Source organism: Hyperolius riggenbachi, chromosome 4 (genome assembly GCF_040937935.1).
Source record: "Hyperolius riggenbachi isolate aHypRig1 chromosome 4, aHypRig1.pri, whole genome shotgun sequence".
Taxonomy (NCBI): Eukaryota; Metazoa; Chordata; class Amphibia; order Anura; family Hyperoliidae; genus Hyperolius; species Hyperolius riggenbachi.
The window spans coordinates 118,416,414-118,432,083 of NC_090649.1; the positions used below are offsets into that span (position 1 = coordinate 118,416,414).

The following is a 15,670-nucleotide window of genomic DNA, read 5'->3' on the forward strand; positions in this document are numbered from 1 at the left end:
ATCTGGATAGAACTATCCGGATGTCTCCCGGTTCCGGATTTGAGCAGCTCTACACACACTGTGTCGCATTGTGTGTTTCTTCCATTTCTTTGTGCTAAAACACATGAGGTGCAATTTTCCTGTGGCAGGAGAGGCCGTTGCAGGACAATTGCACCAAACCATTTAGTATATAATACAACATGTGGCAGACTGCGCCAACAGGGTAATTTTCCTAGCTCTGCCCCCAATCAGTGGCATGCTCCCTGCAGGACAGGAAGTGAGACACTGGATTTTTGATGGTTGCCGATTGCTCCGCTACCACAACAATCTATAATAGATTGTTGCAGTGCTATTGACTCTAATGCAATCCTACCGCTCAGCAATGCTCTGCGTCATTCGAAAGCACTTCCATTGCATCACATTACACTGTGGGTACTGTGGCCAGTCTCACAGAGACTAATAGCCACTGTAACCAGCTGTGGCGAGGGAGAGCACTCAAAAACATCTATCTGCGGCAATCCACAGGCTGCCTTCCAAACAACTCACGGATCCGAAAAGGTTCAAAGATGAGACGATCCATACTGCACATGGAGTCTGGGCTCATGCATGAACAGTATGAATGTGTTCATCTTCAGAACCACTTGGGCACATGAGTTTTTTTGAAGGCGGCCAAAGAGTACTAAAGACCTTGCTGGATAAATAACTTCAACCAGCATGGCGCTGGAAGTACGGTGCGGAGCGAGGACCAGGAAGGCTCTATGGTATCCAGAGATTTCCCTCTACTTAGGTATGTATCTAACCTGAAGTGAGTTTCCTTACTTCAAGGTTAAAAGGCCCAGAACTCCAAAATAACTGGGAATGTTAAGCTAGTCTTTCCATGGCTCCAAAATAACTGGGGGTGTTTAGTTGGACTGTCCATGGCTCACAAAATAACTGGGGTGTTTAGATGGACTGTCCATGGCTCCAAAATAACTGGGGATGTTTAGATGGAATGTCCATGGGTCCGAAATAACTGGGGATGTTCAGATGGAATGTCCATGGCTCCAAAATAACTGGGGTGTTTAGATGGACTGTCCATGGCTCCAAAATAACTGGGGATGTTTAGATGGAATGTCCATTGATCCAAAATAACTGGGGGTGTTTAGATGGAGTGTCCATGGCTCCAAAATAACTGGGGATGTTTAGATGGAATGTTCATGGCTCCAAAATAACTGGAGATCTTTCGATGGACTGTCCATGGCTCCAAAATAATTGGGAAGGGAATGCTTTTGTAAGCACATGTACAGTAGCGAAAAATTACCCTATCCAGGTTCTCCATCTTTGCTTTCATTGCTGGTAAGCACCCAATAAAGACTGCATGAAAGGTGTACAGTCTCTTAAATGCCCTTAGCCTTGAATGGAATCTGCCCATCTTCTTATTATATTTTGTCTCTCTTTCTACCAAGGAAAGACATCAGCATTAATATCAGAATTGCTTGTAGAGTTCCTAGAGTGCAGTAGAATTTGAGTCACAGAACATAAAAAGGACACATCACTGGAAGGCTGGGTTGCTGTATACTCACGCGCATGCTCCTGAGTAGCCATAAAACGGCTCACTCTCAGATGCCTTGCACTTATTTTCGTCCTTTCCTGCGCACAACTTGCACAAGTTTGGTTCTGTGGCTCCAGGAGCGCAGCTACCAGAGAAGAATTCTGAAACAACTGAAACCCAAAAATACTGTGTTAAAAGAAAGAATTATTTTTCAAAGTTCTTTTATACTAGACTAGGAGACCTAAGCCCATTTAAAAACGGGCTCTAGGTCTCTTTCTCTTATCACTGCGACCGCCATATGTCAGTGTGCATGGGTGCCCACCCGCCCCGCTAGAGCGCACATATCCACACATACGCACGCCCGGCTCCCTGGCCCCGTCCTCCTGTCTCAACGGCTGTCCGTGCGGCACATGCGCAGCAACGCAAACCCACGGACACAGGGACAGAAGTGTATGCTGGGACAGTTAGGTTTTATTGTATAGGATGCAATCTTCTACATTTTGTGATCCATTTCCCTTTGCATGCAAGTCGCAAAGTAAAAAGACATCTTCAAAGTGCAGAAAATCACAGGAACCTTTTTATACTACTGTGATACAGCTGCGATCCCATTTTTGCTCGATCGCAAACGTCCCTCATGCTGCATATTTTCTGTGTTTCTCCTTGTGCTCCTAGCAGCAGAGAGCAACCCAATCACAGAAAATCGCATAGGAAATTGCAAATAAATCACAATGTGATTGTGTTTTTCCATTTGCAGTATAAAAGAGCCCTCAAAGAAGAAGTCTCGAGGACACCTGGAAGAATGGTTGCTACTGGTCCATGGATCCTGGCATGGATTTGGTGATGTTGGAAACCACGAGATGTCACTGGGTGTAAAATGTGATGATGATCTTTATGGGATCTTTATTTCCTGTGTTCTCTGTGTGTTTCTCTCTGTTCTAAGTAAGCGGCATTATTTGATAGTTGTGTATGATTTAATCTCTGCGTGTTTTTCTTCAGTAAAGAGTTCTGACTTATTATACTGTACAAACCCGTGTGCAAACTACTCTGCTTCATCAGGTAAGTGTGCAGGCCTGTTTCTAGGGCCGTGCGGCCAGTGTGGCTGCCCTGAGCGCTGAGGGAGGGGGAGCTGTAATGGAGGGAGAGCCGCAGCTGTGGGGAGGGCGGCCCAACCTCTCCCTCCTTTCATCTCCCAGGCCGCCCTCCATGCTCCCCCCTCTGCTGCAGAGTGAGCGCAGCAGGACGTGCTGTATACAGTCAGCAACTCACCTCCCTGAGTTCCAATCGCAGATCCCTTGCCGCTGGTCTCCCCTGCATAGCGCGTATACGTTAGTGGCTGTTTACAATATCGGGTGCCCCACAAAAAAAAAACCAGGACTTGGGGTTGTGGTTATGCACGAATTCAGGCACCAGGCGCCCAAAAAATTAAGGAGCTGGTTCAGGCCTTGTTCCCACTGTGATTTTCAGATTAGATCTACAGTGGCTTGCAAAAGTATTCAGCCCCCTTGAAGTTTTCCACATTTTGTCACATTACTGCCACAAACATGAATCAATTTTATTGGAATTCCACATGAAAGACCAATACAAAGTGGTGTACATGTGAGAAATGAAAGGAAAATCATACATAATTCCAAACATTTTTTACAAATCAATAACTGCAAAGTGGGGTGTGCGTAATTATTCAGCCCCCTTTGGTCTGAGTGCAGTCAGTTGCTCATAGACATTGCCTGATGAGTGCTAATGACTAAATAGAGTGCACCTGTGTGTAATCTAATGTCAGTACAAATACAGTTGCTCTGTGACGACCTCAGAGGTTGTCTAAGAGAATATTGGGAGCAACAACACCATGAAGTCCAAAGAACACACCAGACAGGTCAGGGTCTCAGGGATAAAGTTATTGAGAAATTTAAAGCAGGCTTAGGCTACAAAAAGATTTCCAAAGCCTTGAACACCCACGGAGCACTGTTCAAATGATCTTTCAGAAATGGAAGAAGTATGGCACAACTGTAAACCTATCAAGACAAGGCCGTCCACCTAAACTCACAGGCCGAACAAGGAGAGCGCTGATCAGAAATGCAGTCAAGAGGCTCATGGTGACTCTGGACGAACTGCAGAGATCTACAGCTCAGGTGGGGGAATCTGTCCATAGGACAACTATTAGTTGTGCACTGCACAAAATTGGCCTTTATGGAAGAGTGGCAAGAAGAAAGCCATTGTTAACAGAAAAGCATAAGAAGTCCCATTTGCAGTTTGCCACAAGCCATGTGGGGGACACAGCAAACATGTAGAAGAAGGTGCTCTGGTCTAATGAGACCAACATGGAACTTTTTGGCCAAAATGCAAAACGCTATGTATCGTAGAAAACTGACACTGCACATCACTCTGAACACACCATCCCCACTGTCAAGTGGTGGCAGTATCATGCTCTGGGGGTGCTTCTCTTCAGCAGGGACAGGGAAGCTGGTCAGAGTTGATAGGAAGATGGATGGAGCCAAATACAGGGCAATCTTGGAAGAAAACCTCTTGGAGTCTGCAAAAGACTTGAGACTGGGGCGGAGGTTCACCTTGCAGCAGGACAACGACCTTAACCTCCCTGGTGGTTTGTTAAAATCCGCCAGGGGGCAGCAAATACCTTTTTTTAATTTTTTTTTTTCATGTAGCGAGACAATGTCTCACTACATGATAGCCGCTGCTGTGCGGCATCCCCCCAGCCCCTCCGATCGCCTCCGGCGAACGGAGATCAAGAGATCCCGTTCAAAGAACGGGATCTCTTGGACGGCTTCCCCCGTCGCCATGGCGATGGGGCGGAAGGGGAATCAGATCCACCCCACAGCGCTGCCTGGCACTGATCGGCCAGGCAGCGCACGGGGTCTGGGGGGGGGGGGGGCGGCTGCGGTGACGGGTATAGCGGCGGATCGGCGGGTAGCGGCGGCGATCGGAGGTTACATGCAGCTAGCAAAGTGCTAGCTGCGTGTAACAAAAAAAAATTATGCAAATCGGCCCAGCGGGGCCTGAGCGGTGCCTCCCGGCGGCATAGGAGGTTAAACATAAAGTCTCTAGATGTGCAAAGCTGGTAGAGACATACCCTAAAAGACTGGCAGCTGTAATTGCAGCAAAGGTGGTTCTACAAAGTATTGACTCAGGGGGGCTGAATAATTATGCACACCCCACTTTGCGGTTATTTATTTGTAAAAAATGTTTGGAATCATGTATGATTTTCGTTCCACTTCTCACGTGTACACCACTTGGTGTAAAAATTGGTCTTTTATGTGGAATTCCAATAAAATTAATTCATGTTTGTGGCAGTAATGTGACAGAATGTGGAAAACTTCAAGGGGGCCGAATACTTTTGCAAGCCACTGTAATTGCCATGATATGTGCTTTCTCATACAAAGGCCATGTTTCTGTTTCCACATGGATGATGAGATTATTGCTGAACTGTAAATCCATTGCATCACATTTCTGACGTACAACTAAATGGGCTTCTTGGGGACCTTTTTTTTTTTTTTTTACACATCTTGCTTGTAATATGATGCAAAGAACATGTTGCTAAAAACAAGATACCCTCTCTCTTAAGTGACAGTGTTCTATCTCAGTGTTCATCAAGTTGGTCTTTAGTGCTACACCCCTGTCCACAAGGCAGAAAGAGCCTTGTGCAAGACTCCTGCTACTAACACTGCCAGGGCCAGAGATACCATAGAGGCAAAGGGGGAAATTGCCCCAGAGCCTCTAGGGGCCCCCCAAGGAGTCTCCTCCCCAACTTAACTGTGTCCCCATAGGGCCCATTCACCTGTCCCAGCGGATGTACACCTCTTTCAATCCATGGCTCTATGCACTTCCATCCTCTGTAAGGATGAAGTTGGACTGACAGTGATGCCTGCGTGCCAGAGCAGGTGAGACACTACTCTACCAAAAATTCTGCAGGGGCCTCAGGGAACACAGTTAAGTTGGGTGGTGGTCGTAAGGGAGGGGGAACAGGAGGGACAGCAGCCGGTGAGGTGCCCTGGGAGGAAATTTGGCTGCAACAAATTTGGGGGCTCCTGGATTTATTTTACCTGGGGGCCCCATTGTTACTAGAACCAACCCTGAATACTGCCTATAGATTGCACCCTAGTGGCCAGGAGAAAAGCACAATATAAAAATTCTGTGTCCTGTCTTGGTGCCAATATCACTTTCACAATAGCATGTATGGACTGTGGGGTGTAGAAATAAAATGTACCTTTCTCAGAAGACTGGATCTCAGGTCCTTCCCACGTTAAAAGCCCCTTTGAAAGGAGAGTTCCAATTGGAGAGACCCAACCTGCTGCTCTTTTGACTGCAGTGTGGCAGGATTTCTTCCCTTTGAGGTCTTTAAACATGAAAGTACTTGTCTTGCTCACTAGAGCCACTGAATAATAGCACGTATCTGGTGCTGCATAAGAAAACAATTCAACAGTGTATTATTGTTATGTGTAGGACGGGCTTTAGCTACACAATGACAGTAACATAAGGAAAACATAAAACTGTTCTGACATATTCACAATTGGAATCAGAAACATTTTATTCACCAAGCAAGACTGGCCCGTCCCTGTAATTGGGTTTGGCACACAGCAGGACACAAGAAGGAGAAAGGAAGGACAATATACAGAAAACACACGGTATATAGCAGAGTAGACACAATATATGGCGTACCATTTGTAGCAGCGAAGCAAGATACATTGAGAGCATGAGGAAGTCTACATGTTGATAGCAATGACCAGTGATCAAACTATTAGGGGGAAGCATGTGAAGAGAGTTCAGGATCGCTATTTACCCTCAATGTTTTGGAGCACAGTATAGTGCTGTAGAGAAGAGTTCCCCAACCCTGTCCTCAAGGCCCACCAACAGTACATGTTTTGCAGAAAACCACAAACATGCACAGGTGAGGTCATTAGTGACTCAGCAGAGCTGATTAACTACCTCTGTGGATTTCCACAAAACATGCACTGTTGGTGGGCCTTGTGGACAGGGTTGGGAAACACTGCGTAGAGGAGGTCAAGTGGGAGGAGGGGTTTCCCAATGATCTGATGACCTGATGACCTGATGACTCTGTAGTTTGTGTCTGTCGCTGGCGGAGGAAACAGCACACCAGACCAGGACAGATTCAATAGTGGCGGAGTAGAAGCTTGCCATAAGCTTCTGAGCCATACCGAAATTCTTCAGTTGTTGAAGAAAGAATAGTCTCTGCTGGGCTTTTCTCTGGGAAGAGGTGGTGTTGGCCCTCCAGCTCAGGTCATTGGAGAGGGCTGTGCCCAGGAAGTGGACACAGGGTACTCTAGTGTAGGGATGGTCAATGAGATGCAAATAATTTCAAGTCGATGCAGGATTATGCACATTTTGTATGCAAATGTATGCAGCTTAAAAATGGACCAATTGAGTTTTACCTCAGAAGGATTTGATTGGTTCAATTTCAAGCTGCATAAATGTGCATACAAAATTTTCATAATGCTGCATCAACTCCAAATGATTTGTATGTCGTTGACCATCCCTACTCTAGTGACTTCAGTCCCATCCATGTAGATTGGAGGTGGGGAGGGGGCATGCTTTCTGGAGCCAATGATCATCTCTACAGTTTTGGCTGTATTGAGGACCAGCCTGTTCTCTTTACACCAGTGGCATATATTGTCATCCTGCTGACGGTAGGCCAATTCAGCTGCAACCACACACACAACAAATAAATAACGCAGACTCATGAGAGGCCATTCTTCTTCACAGGAGGAAAAAATGTTCTCTCAGGGCTTGTTCACACTACAGGCGTTTTTCTGCTTTTTGTCATCCACGTGCGGTCCTTAAAAACGCCCCCCAACCGTGTGGACAATAAATGTCTATGAGAAGTTTCATATCAGCGTGGGTTGTGCGCTGTCCGTTCAGTAAATCGGTGCCTGTACCATTTTTAAAGCGATTCCACCTCAATGGAAAGTATAGGAGAAATGCAAAACGCTCACAAAATTGCTTTGTGTAGCGATTGTGTTTGCATTTTTAAGAAGAAATACATTGTGTTTATTCTTTTCCAGGTCAAAGGGAGTGAATTACAAAACTGCACAGAAAAAACGCGTAGGAAACCGCTAAGCACAAAACGAATCGCCCACCCATGCGCTGGGAATCGCAAAAAAAGCGTGGATGGACATGCGAACTGAATGCAATGTGATCAAGGCCTCAGAGCAGATAGATGATTTTTCTGGATCAAAGCAATACATGATGTCCTTCCTACAAAACACTGCAATTTGGCTTCATGTAATTGCAGCCGATTGGTGCTCAGTGGCCAGCAGACAGGAGGCTTAAAGAGACTCTGTAACAACAAAAACCTCCCCTGGGGGGTACTCACCTCGGGTGGGGGAAGCCTCCGGATCCTAATGAGGCTTCCCACGCCGTCCTCTGTCCCACGGGGGTCTCACTGCAGCCCTCCGAACAGCCGGCGACAGAGCCGACTGTAGCTTCAATATTTACCTTTGCTGGCTCCAGCGGGGGCGCTGTGGTGACTTTCGGCACGGAAATAGACGGAAATACCCGATCTCCGTCGGGTCCGCTCTACTGCGCAGGCGCCGGAAACTTGCGCCTGCGCAGTAAAGCAGACCCGACGGCGATCGGGTATTTCCGCCTACTTCGGCGCCGACAGCCATCAGAGCACCTGCGCAGGAGCCAGGAAGGTAAATATTGCGTCATGGCTGTACGGAGGGCTACAGCGAGACCCCCGAGGGACGCAGGACGGTGTGGGAAGCCTCATTAGGATCCTGAGGCTTCCCCACCCGAGGTGAGTACCCCCCAGGGGCCGTTTTGTCGTTACAGTTCCTCTTTAACTGTCGGACAAGCATACATTTCAGCCTACTGTGTGAAAGAAGCCCTTGTCATTACAACCTCTTGTGGTATGCCACGGTTTAAAACAGGTTTTTTATTTAATGTATTAAAATGTAATTATTTAACACAAAGTGTGTTTTTGGTGTAATTTGCTATTTGGCCACAAGTTGGCCATAGTCAAAAAGTCCTGGGAGCGATCGATCTCGCTCCCAGGCAGAAGAAAGGAGACCAGAGCTCAGAAAAGCCGCAGAGTCTGAAGAGACGCTGTCGGCTTTTCTCCGGGGGGTCCGATCAGCGAAAGGGATTTATAATCCCTTTCACTGATCGGTGGGCTAACGGCCAGCAGCGGGGGCGCGCACGGGGGGGGGGGGGGGTTGCGCAGGAGCGCGCGCGACCCGCGGGAGTGCGCGCAGCCTAACTGGACGAACATTTTCGTCCAGTTAGGCTGAAGTGGTTAAAGCGGACCCAAATTAAAAATACAAGATTTCAGAAATAAAATCTGTTTTCTAAATTATAATAATAAATAGCAGCCTTTTTTCAGCTGCATAATGACAAATATAAAATATTTTACATTTGTTGGAGGAAGCCCTCCCTTCCTTTCGTATTGCCAGGACAGAATCCGGCAGACTGGTGGAGGAGATAAAAAACAAAAACAAAACACAGGGTGCTACTGATGATGTCACAGGGGAGGTGATCTCAGCTTGTGTGAGATTTCACATAGCCGACGCCACTGTGAGGGAGGGTAGCTGATGAAAAACACACCCATGACCTAAAACCTCCTACTAAGCTCAGAAGTAGTGTTGGGCGAACATCTAGATGTTCGGGTTCGGGCCGAACAGGCCGAACATGGCCGCGATGTTCGGGTGTTCGACCCGAACTCCGAACATAATGGAAGTCAATGGGGACCCGAACTTTTGTGCTTTGTAAAGCCTCCTTACATGCTACATACCCCAAATTTACAGGGTATGTGCACCTTGGGAGTGGGTACAAGAGGAAAAAAAAATTAGCAAAAAGAGCTTATAGTTTTTGAGAAAATCGATTTTAAAGTTTCAAAGGGAAAACTGTCTTTTAAATGCGGGAAATGTCTGTTTTCTTTGCACAGGTAACATGTTTTTTGTCGGCATGCAGTCATAAATGTAATACATATAAGAGGTTCCAGGAAAAGGGACCGGTAATGCTAACCCAGCAGCAGCACACGTGATGGAACAGAAGGAGGCGCAGGAGGAGAAGGCCACGCTTTGTGAGACAACAACCCAGGCCTTGCATGAGGACAAGAAGCGTGCGGATAGCATGCTTTGTACCGCCATGCAGTCATAAATTTAATAAAGATAAGTGGTTCAATAAACAGGGACCACGCGGCAACGCTAACCCAGCAGCAGCAGACGTGATGGAACAGGAGGAGGCGCAGGAGGAGAAGGCCACGCTTTGTGAGACACAACAACCCAGGCCTTGCATGAGGACAAAAAGCGTGCGGATAGCATGCTTTTTACCGCCATGCAGTCATAAATGTAATAAAGATAAGTGGTTCAATAAACAGGGACCACGCGGCAACGCTAACCCAGCAGCAGCAGACGTGATGGAACAGGAGGAGGCGCAGGAGGAGAAGGCCACGCTTTGTGAGACACAACAACCCAGGCCTTGCATGAGGACAAGAAGCGTGCGGATAGCATGCTTTGTACCGCCATGCAGTCATAAATGTAATAAAGATAAGAGGTTCCATAAACAGGGACCGGCAACGCTAACCCAGCAGCAGCCAGGGACGGATCTAGACCAAGTTGCTTCCAAGTTGCGCCTGGGGCAAGGTCAGGTTTTGGCGCCTAAACTGCCATTCCCCATCCACATTTTGCCGCCTTTTTAAGAATTCAACAAATTGCGCCTGGGGCAAGAGACCCGCTTGCCCCCCCCCCCCCCTAGATCCGTCCCTGGCAGCAGCAGCACACGTGATGGAACAGGAGGAGGCGCAGGAGGAGAAGGCCACGCTTTGTGAGACACAACAACCCAGGCCTTGCATGAGGACAAAAAGCGTGCGGATAGCATGCTTTTTACCGCCATGCAAGCAGTCATAAATGTAATAAAGATAAGAGGTTCCATAAACAGGGACCGGCAACGCTAACCCAGCAGCAGCAGCACACGTGATGGAACAGGAGGAGGCGCAGGAGGAGAAGGCCACGCTTTGTGAGACACAACAACCCAGGCCTTGCATGAGGACAAAAAGCGTGCGGATAGCATGCTTTTTACCGCCATGCAAGCAGTCATAAATGTAATAAAGATAAGAGGTTCCATAAACAGGGACCGGCAACGCTAACCCAGCAGCAGCAGCACACGTGATGGAACAGGAGGAGGCGCAGGAGGAGAAGGCCACGCTTTGTGAGACACAACAACCCAGGCCTTGCATGAGGACAAGAAGCGTGCGGATAGCATGCTTTGTACCGCCATGCAGTCATAAATGTAATAAAGATAAGAGGTTCCATAAACAGGGACCGGCAACGCTAACCCAGCAGCAGCAGCAGCAGCACACGTGATGGAACAGGAGGAGGCGCAGGAGGAGAAGGCCACGCTTTGTGAGACACAACAACCCAGGCCTTGCATGAGGACAAAAAGCGTGCGGATAGCATGCTTTTTACCGCCATGCATGCAGTCATAAATGTAATAAAGATAAGAGGTTCTATAAACAGGGACCGGCAACGCTAACCCAGCAGCAGCAGCACACGTGATGGAACAGGAGGAGGCGCAGGAGGAGAAGGCCACGCTTTGTGAGACACAACAACCCAGGCCTTGCATGAGGACAAGAAGCGTGCGGATAGCATGCTTTGTACCGCCATGCAGTCATAAATGTAATACAGATGAGAGGTTCAATAAACAGGGACCGGAAACGCTAAACCATCCCAGATGTTCATTGGTCATGTTACTTGGTTGGGGTCCTGGAGTGTTGCGTAGTCGTTTCCAATCCAGGATTGATTCATTTTAATTTGAGTCAGACGGTCTGCATTTTCTGTGGAGAGGCGGATACGCCGATCTGTGACGATGCCTCCGGCAGCACTGAAACAGCGTTCCGACATAACGCTGGCTGCCGGGCAAGCCAGCACCTCTATTGCGTACATTGCCAGTTCGTGCCAGGTGTCTAGCTTCATGCCCGGTTTCAGGTCCAGCGGTGCCAGCCACAAATCTGTCTGTTCCTTTATTCCCCTCCAAATTTCCTCCCCTGTGTTCTGCTTATCCCCAAGGCAGATCAGCTTCAGCAACGCTTGCTGACGCATGCCAACAGCTGTGCTGCACTGCTTCCACGATCCTACTGCTGCTGGTGCTGGGTTAGCGTTTCCGGATGAGGTACAGCTTTGAGATGCGTTGGAGGAGAAGGAGTCAGAGAGGTAGGTGCTGCTGTTGTTATCCAGTGGGAGGGACGGCGGTGCAGCTGTTTGCGGCGTGGGCAACACCCGCGCCGTAGCAGGTGAGGAATCGCTGCCAGGCTCCACAAGGTTCACCCAGTGCGCGGTAAGGGAGATGTATCGACCCTGGCCGAACGCACTCGTCCAGGTGTCAGTGGTGAGGTGAACCTTGCAGGCAATTCTTCAAGCTTCGGGTTATTTAGCTGACCAAGTGCTCATGCAACTCAGGCACTGCAGAGCGCGCAAAGTGGTAGCGGCTGGGAACCACGTAACGTGGGATGGCCACTGACATCATGCCCTTGAAGCTGTTTGTCTCCACCACTCGATATGGCAGCATTTCGCAGGCCAGAACCTTGGCTATGCTGGCTGGCTGTTACTGCCACGGCCCGGGGGTCATTTGCTGGCAATTTCCTCTTGCGCTCAAACATCTCAGAGACAGACAACTCAACCGTAGGGCTGCACACCGAAGGGCTGTTGGTTGTTGTGTTTGATGAACACTGGGAGACCTCAAGAGCACTAGTCCGGAAAGTGACAGTGTCAGCATCGTCTGATGTTTGTGAATGTTGTGAACCACGCAATGGCTGGACTACTGCTGCTGCTGAGGCGGGTCTGGTGGTGAGTCTGGTGAACCCAAGGGAGGCAGTGTTGCTGGTGGTACCCTGTCCTGCCGCGTTTGCCCACAGAGTGGGATGTTTGGATAGAATGTGGCGGCTCATGCTGGTGGTGGAGAGGTTGTTAATACTTTTCCCCCTGCTCAGGCGGGTCTTGCACACCTTGCAAATCGCCATGGTAACATCCTCAGTGCAGTCTTCAAAGAAAGCCCAGACTTTGGAGCACCTGCCTTGCTGGCGATTTCTGTTTGCCCCTCTTTTGCCTCTCACTTGAACCATGCTTGCGGTGCCTGAAATTGCGCGCCGCCTACCTTGTGGCACAAGGCGAACTCGTGCAGCAGTGGGTTCCTCAACAGACTCATCTGTGCTGCTGCTACGACGGCGATGTTCTCGTTCACAAACAAAATCTGGGTCTATGTCCACATTGTCCATACCCTCCTCTTCCATCTCCTCAAACTCGTCATATGTCATTGTGGGGGGCCGCCGCCGTGGAGTAGAGCTCCCCAGAACAACCTCTGCGCAGCTCACTCCAACGTCGTCTGGTTATCTGGCAGTTGTGTGCGTGGTGTCGCTGCCGGTTGTGTCAGCTTTGTGCCCACTGGCTCCTTGTAACTGGCTGAGGACTCGGACCTCGTGCGTGATGTGCTGGTGCTGCTTAACCCACTGCTGGACGCTTGAGAGGTCATCCAAGTAATTATCTGGTCCTGTTCTTTTGGATCTGTGAGGGTTGTTGTCCTGGACAACATGGGCGGTATTGAGTGGGTTTTCTTGGGTGCTCCCCTGTGGCCTGTACGTGAACCGTCAGGGGAAACACCTCTTCCCTTGCCCCTCCCTCTTTCACCGGATTTCTTCCTCATTTCACTTATCCTTAAAGTACACGCTGACTGGCAGCAGTACAGTGGCAGTACAGAAATGCTATACAGTGGTGGGTGAGCGGTGTACCACTATTGTCAGCAGCGACACAGAGCACAATGCTATACAGTGGCGGGTGAGCGGTGTACTACTGTTCCCAGCAGACACAGAGTGGAAGTAAACACAATGCTATATAGTGTGGCTGAGCCGTGTACACAGAGTGGCATTAAACACAATGCTATATAGTCTGCTATATAGTCACCCCGAACAGGGTGATGTTCTGCAGAACCCGAACAGTGGCAAACACTGTTCGCCCAACACTACTGGGAGGGAACGCAGATTTTAGTACCTAAACACACGATACAACATGTTTTCCGGGGTCAGACTCTGAGGCACATACAGATGGTCCCGATCATCATCCTCATCATACAACTCTTCTCCTGAGTCTGACCCACCCACCACCTCTGCCACCCCAACATCCCCAGACACAGACCCCTCATCGTCCTCAACATTAACTTGGGATGCTGGCCTGAGCCAGACCTCCTCCTCCACATCAGGCCCCATCATCTCCTCAATGGCAGCCCTCATTAATCGCTCTGGCGCCGGACCGATGGACACAACGTTCTCCTCCGGGGAGGGCTGCTGCTGACCACTGGCTGCTGGGGTGGATGTTATAGCTTGCGTGGGGCGTTGGCTGTTGCTGTTGTTGGGAGTGCTGCTCACAGCGGAGGTCTCTGGGGAACTCATGTTGAGCTCATATAGTGGTTGACGGTGAGTGGAGTATTACTGATCCCAGCAATATACACACTGACTGGCAGAGTACGCAATGCTATATAGTGTGGCTGAGCGGTGTACACAGAGTGGCAGTAAACACAATGCCATATAGTCTGGCTGAGCGAGCGGTGTACTACTGTTCCCAGCAGAATCAGAGTGGCAGTAAACAATGGTATATAGTCTGGCTGAGCAGTGTACACAGAGTGTCAGTAAACAATGGTATATAGTCTGGCTGAGCGGTGTACACAGAGTGTCAGTAAACAATGGTATATAGTCTGGCTGAGCGGTGTACACAGAGTGTCAGTAAACAATGCAATATAGTCTGGCTGAGAGGTGTACACAGAGTGTCAGTAAACAATGGTATATAGTGTGGCTGAGCGGTGTACACAGAGTGTCAGTAAACAATGGTATATAGTCTGGCTGAGCGGTGTACACAGAGTGTCAGTAAACAATGGTATATAGTCTGGCTGAGCGGTGTACACAGAGTGTCAGTAAACAACGGTATATAGTCTGGCTGAGCGGTGTACACAGAGTGGCAGTAAACACAATGCTATATATAGCGTGGCTGAGCGAGGTGCACAGTGGCAGTACACACAATGCTATATTAGTCAGGCTAAGCCGTGTACACAGAGTGTCAGAAAACACAATGCTATATATAGCGTGGCTGAGCGAGGTGCACAGTGGCAGTACACACAATGCTATATACAGCGTGGCTGAGCGAGGTGCACAGTGGCAGTACACACAATGCTATATATAGCGTGGCTGAGCGAGGTGCACAGTGGCAGTACACACAATGCTATATTAGTCAGGCTAAGCCGTGTACACAGAGTGTCAGAAAACACAATGCTATATATATAGCGTGGCTAAGCGAGGTGCACAGTGGCAGTACACACAATGCTATATATAGCGTGGCTGAGCGAGGTGCACAGTGGCAGTACACACAATGCTATATATAGCGTGGCTGAGCGAGGTGCACAGTGGCAGTACACACAATGCTATATTAGTCAGGCTAAGCCGTGTACACAGAGTGTCAGAAAACACAATGCTATATATATAGCGTGGCTGAGCGAGGTACACAGTGGCAGTAAACAATGCTATATATAGTGTGGCTGAGCGAGCGGTGTACTACTGTTCCCAGCAGCGACACACAATGACTGGGGGGGACCCTGGCTAGCGTGGCTGGAGAGCGAACTACCCTGCCTGCCTACCCAAAGCTAAACCCACAGACAAATGGCGGAGATATGACGTGGTTCGGGTATTTATTTACCCGAACCACGTGACCGTTCGGCCAATCAGAGCGCGTTCGGGCCCGAACCACGTGACCCGTTCGGCCAATCACAGCGCTAGCCGAACGTTCGGGGAACGTTCGGCCATGCGCTCTTAGTTCGGCCATGTGGCCGAACGGTTTGGCCGAGCACCGTCAGGTGTTCGGCCGAACTCGAACATCACCCGAACAGGGTGATGTTCTGCAGAACCCGAACAGTGGCGAACACTGTTCGCCCAACACTACTCAGAAGTAATGGCTGCCACCTGTATAACCCTAGTTATGAAAAGAGAAGGGTGAAAAGCATGCACTGAAATGCTCATAGGCTTGAAGGAGTGCTTATTTATCTTTGTATGTGTCAGAGTGGTGCAACTAAATATTTTGAATTAAAAAAATGCTTGATTTGGGTCTGCCTTAAGCAGGAGACGTGTGCACAAATTTGCACCATACTTGATTTTGAATT

The 15,670-nt window shown here is 48.9% G+C and overlaps 1 protein-coding gene across 1 annotated transcript in view; it reads right to left on the reverse strand.

The window, feature by feature from the left end:
• The window catches only part of LOC137571407 (serotransferrin-A-like), a 91,922-nt gene that overhangs the window by 59,742 nt on the left and 16,510 nt on the right, over positions 1-15,670 (reverse strand). Inside the window, exons 4-5 of the mRNA XM_068280442.1 lie at positions 5,727-5,918; positions 1,542-1,680 (exon numbers count right to left, since the gene is read on the reverse strand). Coding sequence (XP_068136543.1) covers positions 1,542-1,680; positions 5,727-5,918 — 331 coding nt within the window. The remainder of the gene's footprint in view (positions 1-1,541; positions 1,681-5,726; positions 5,919-15,670) is intronic.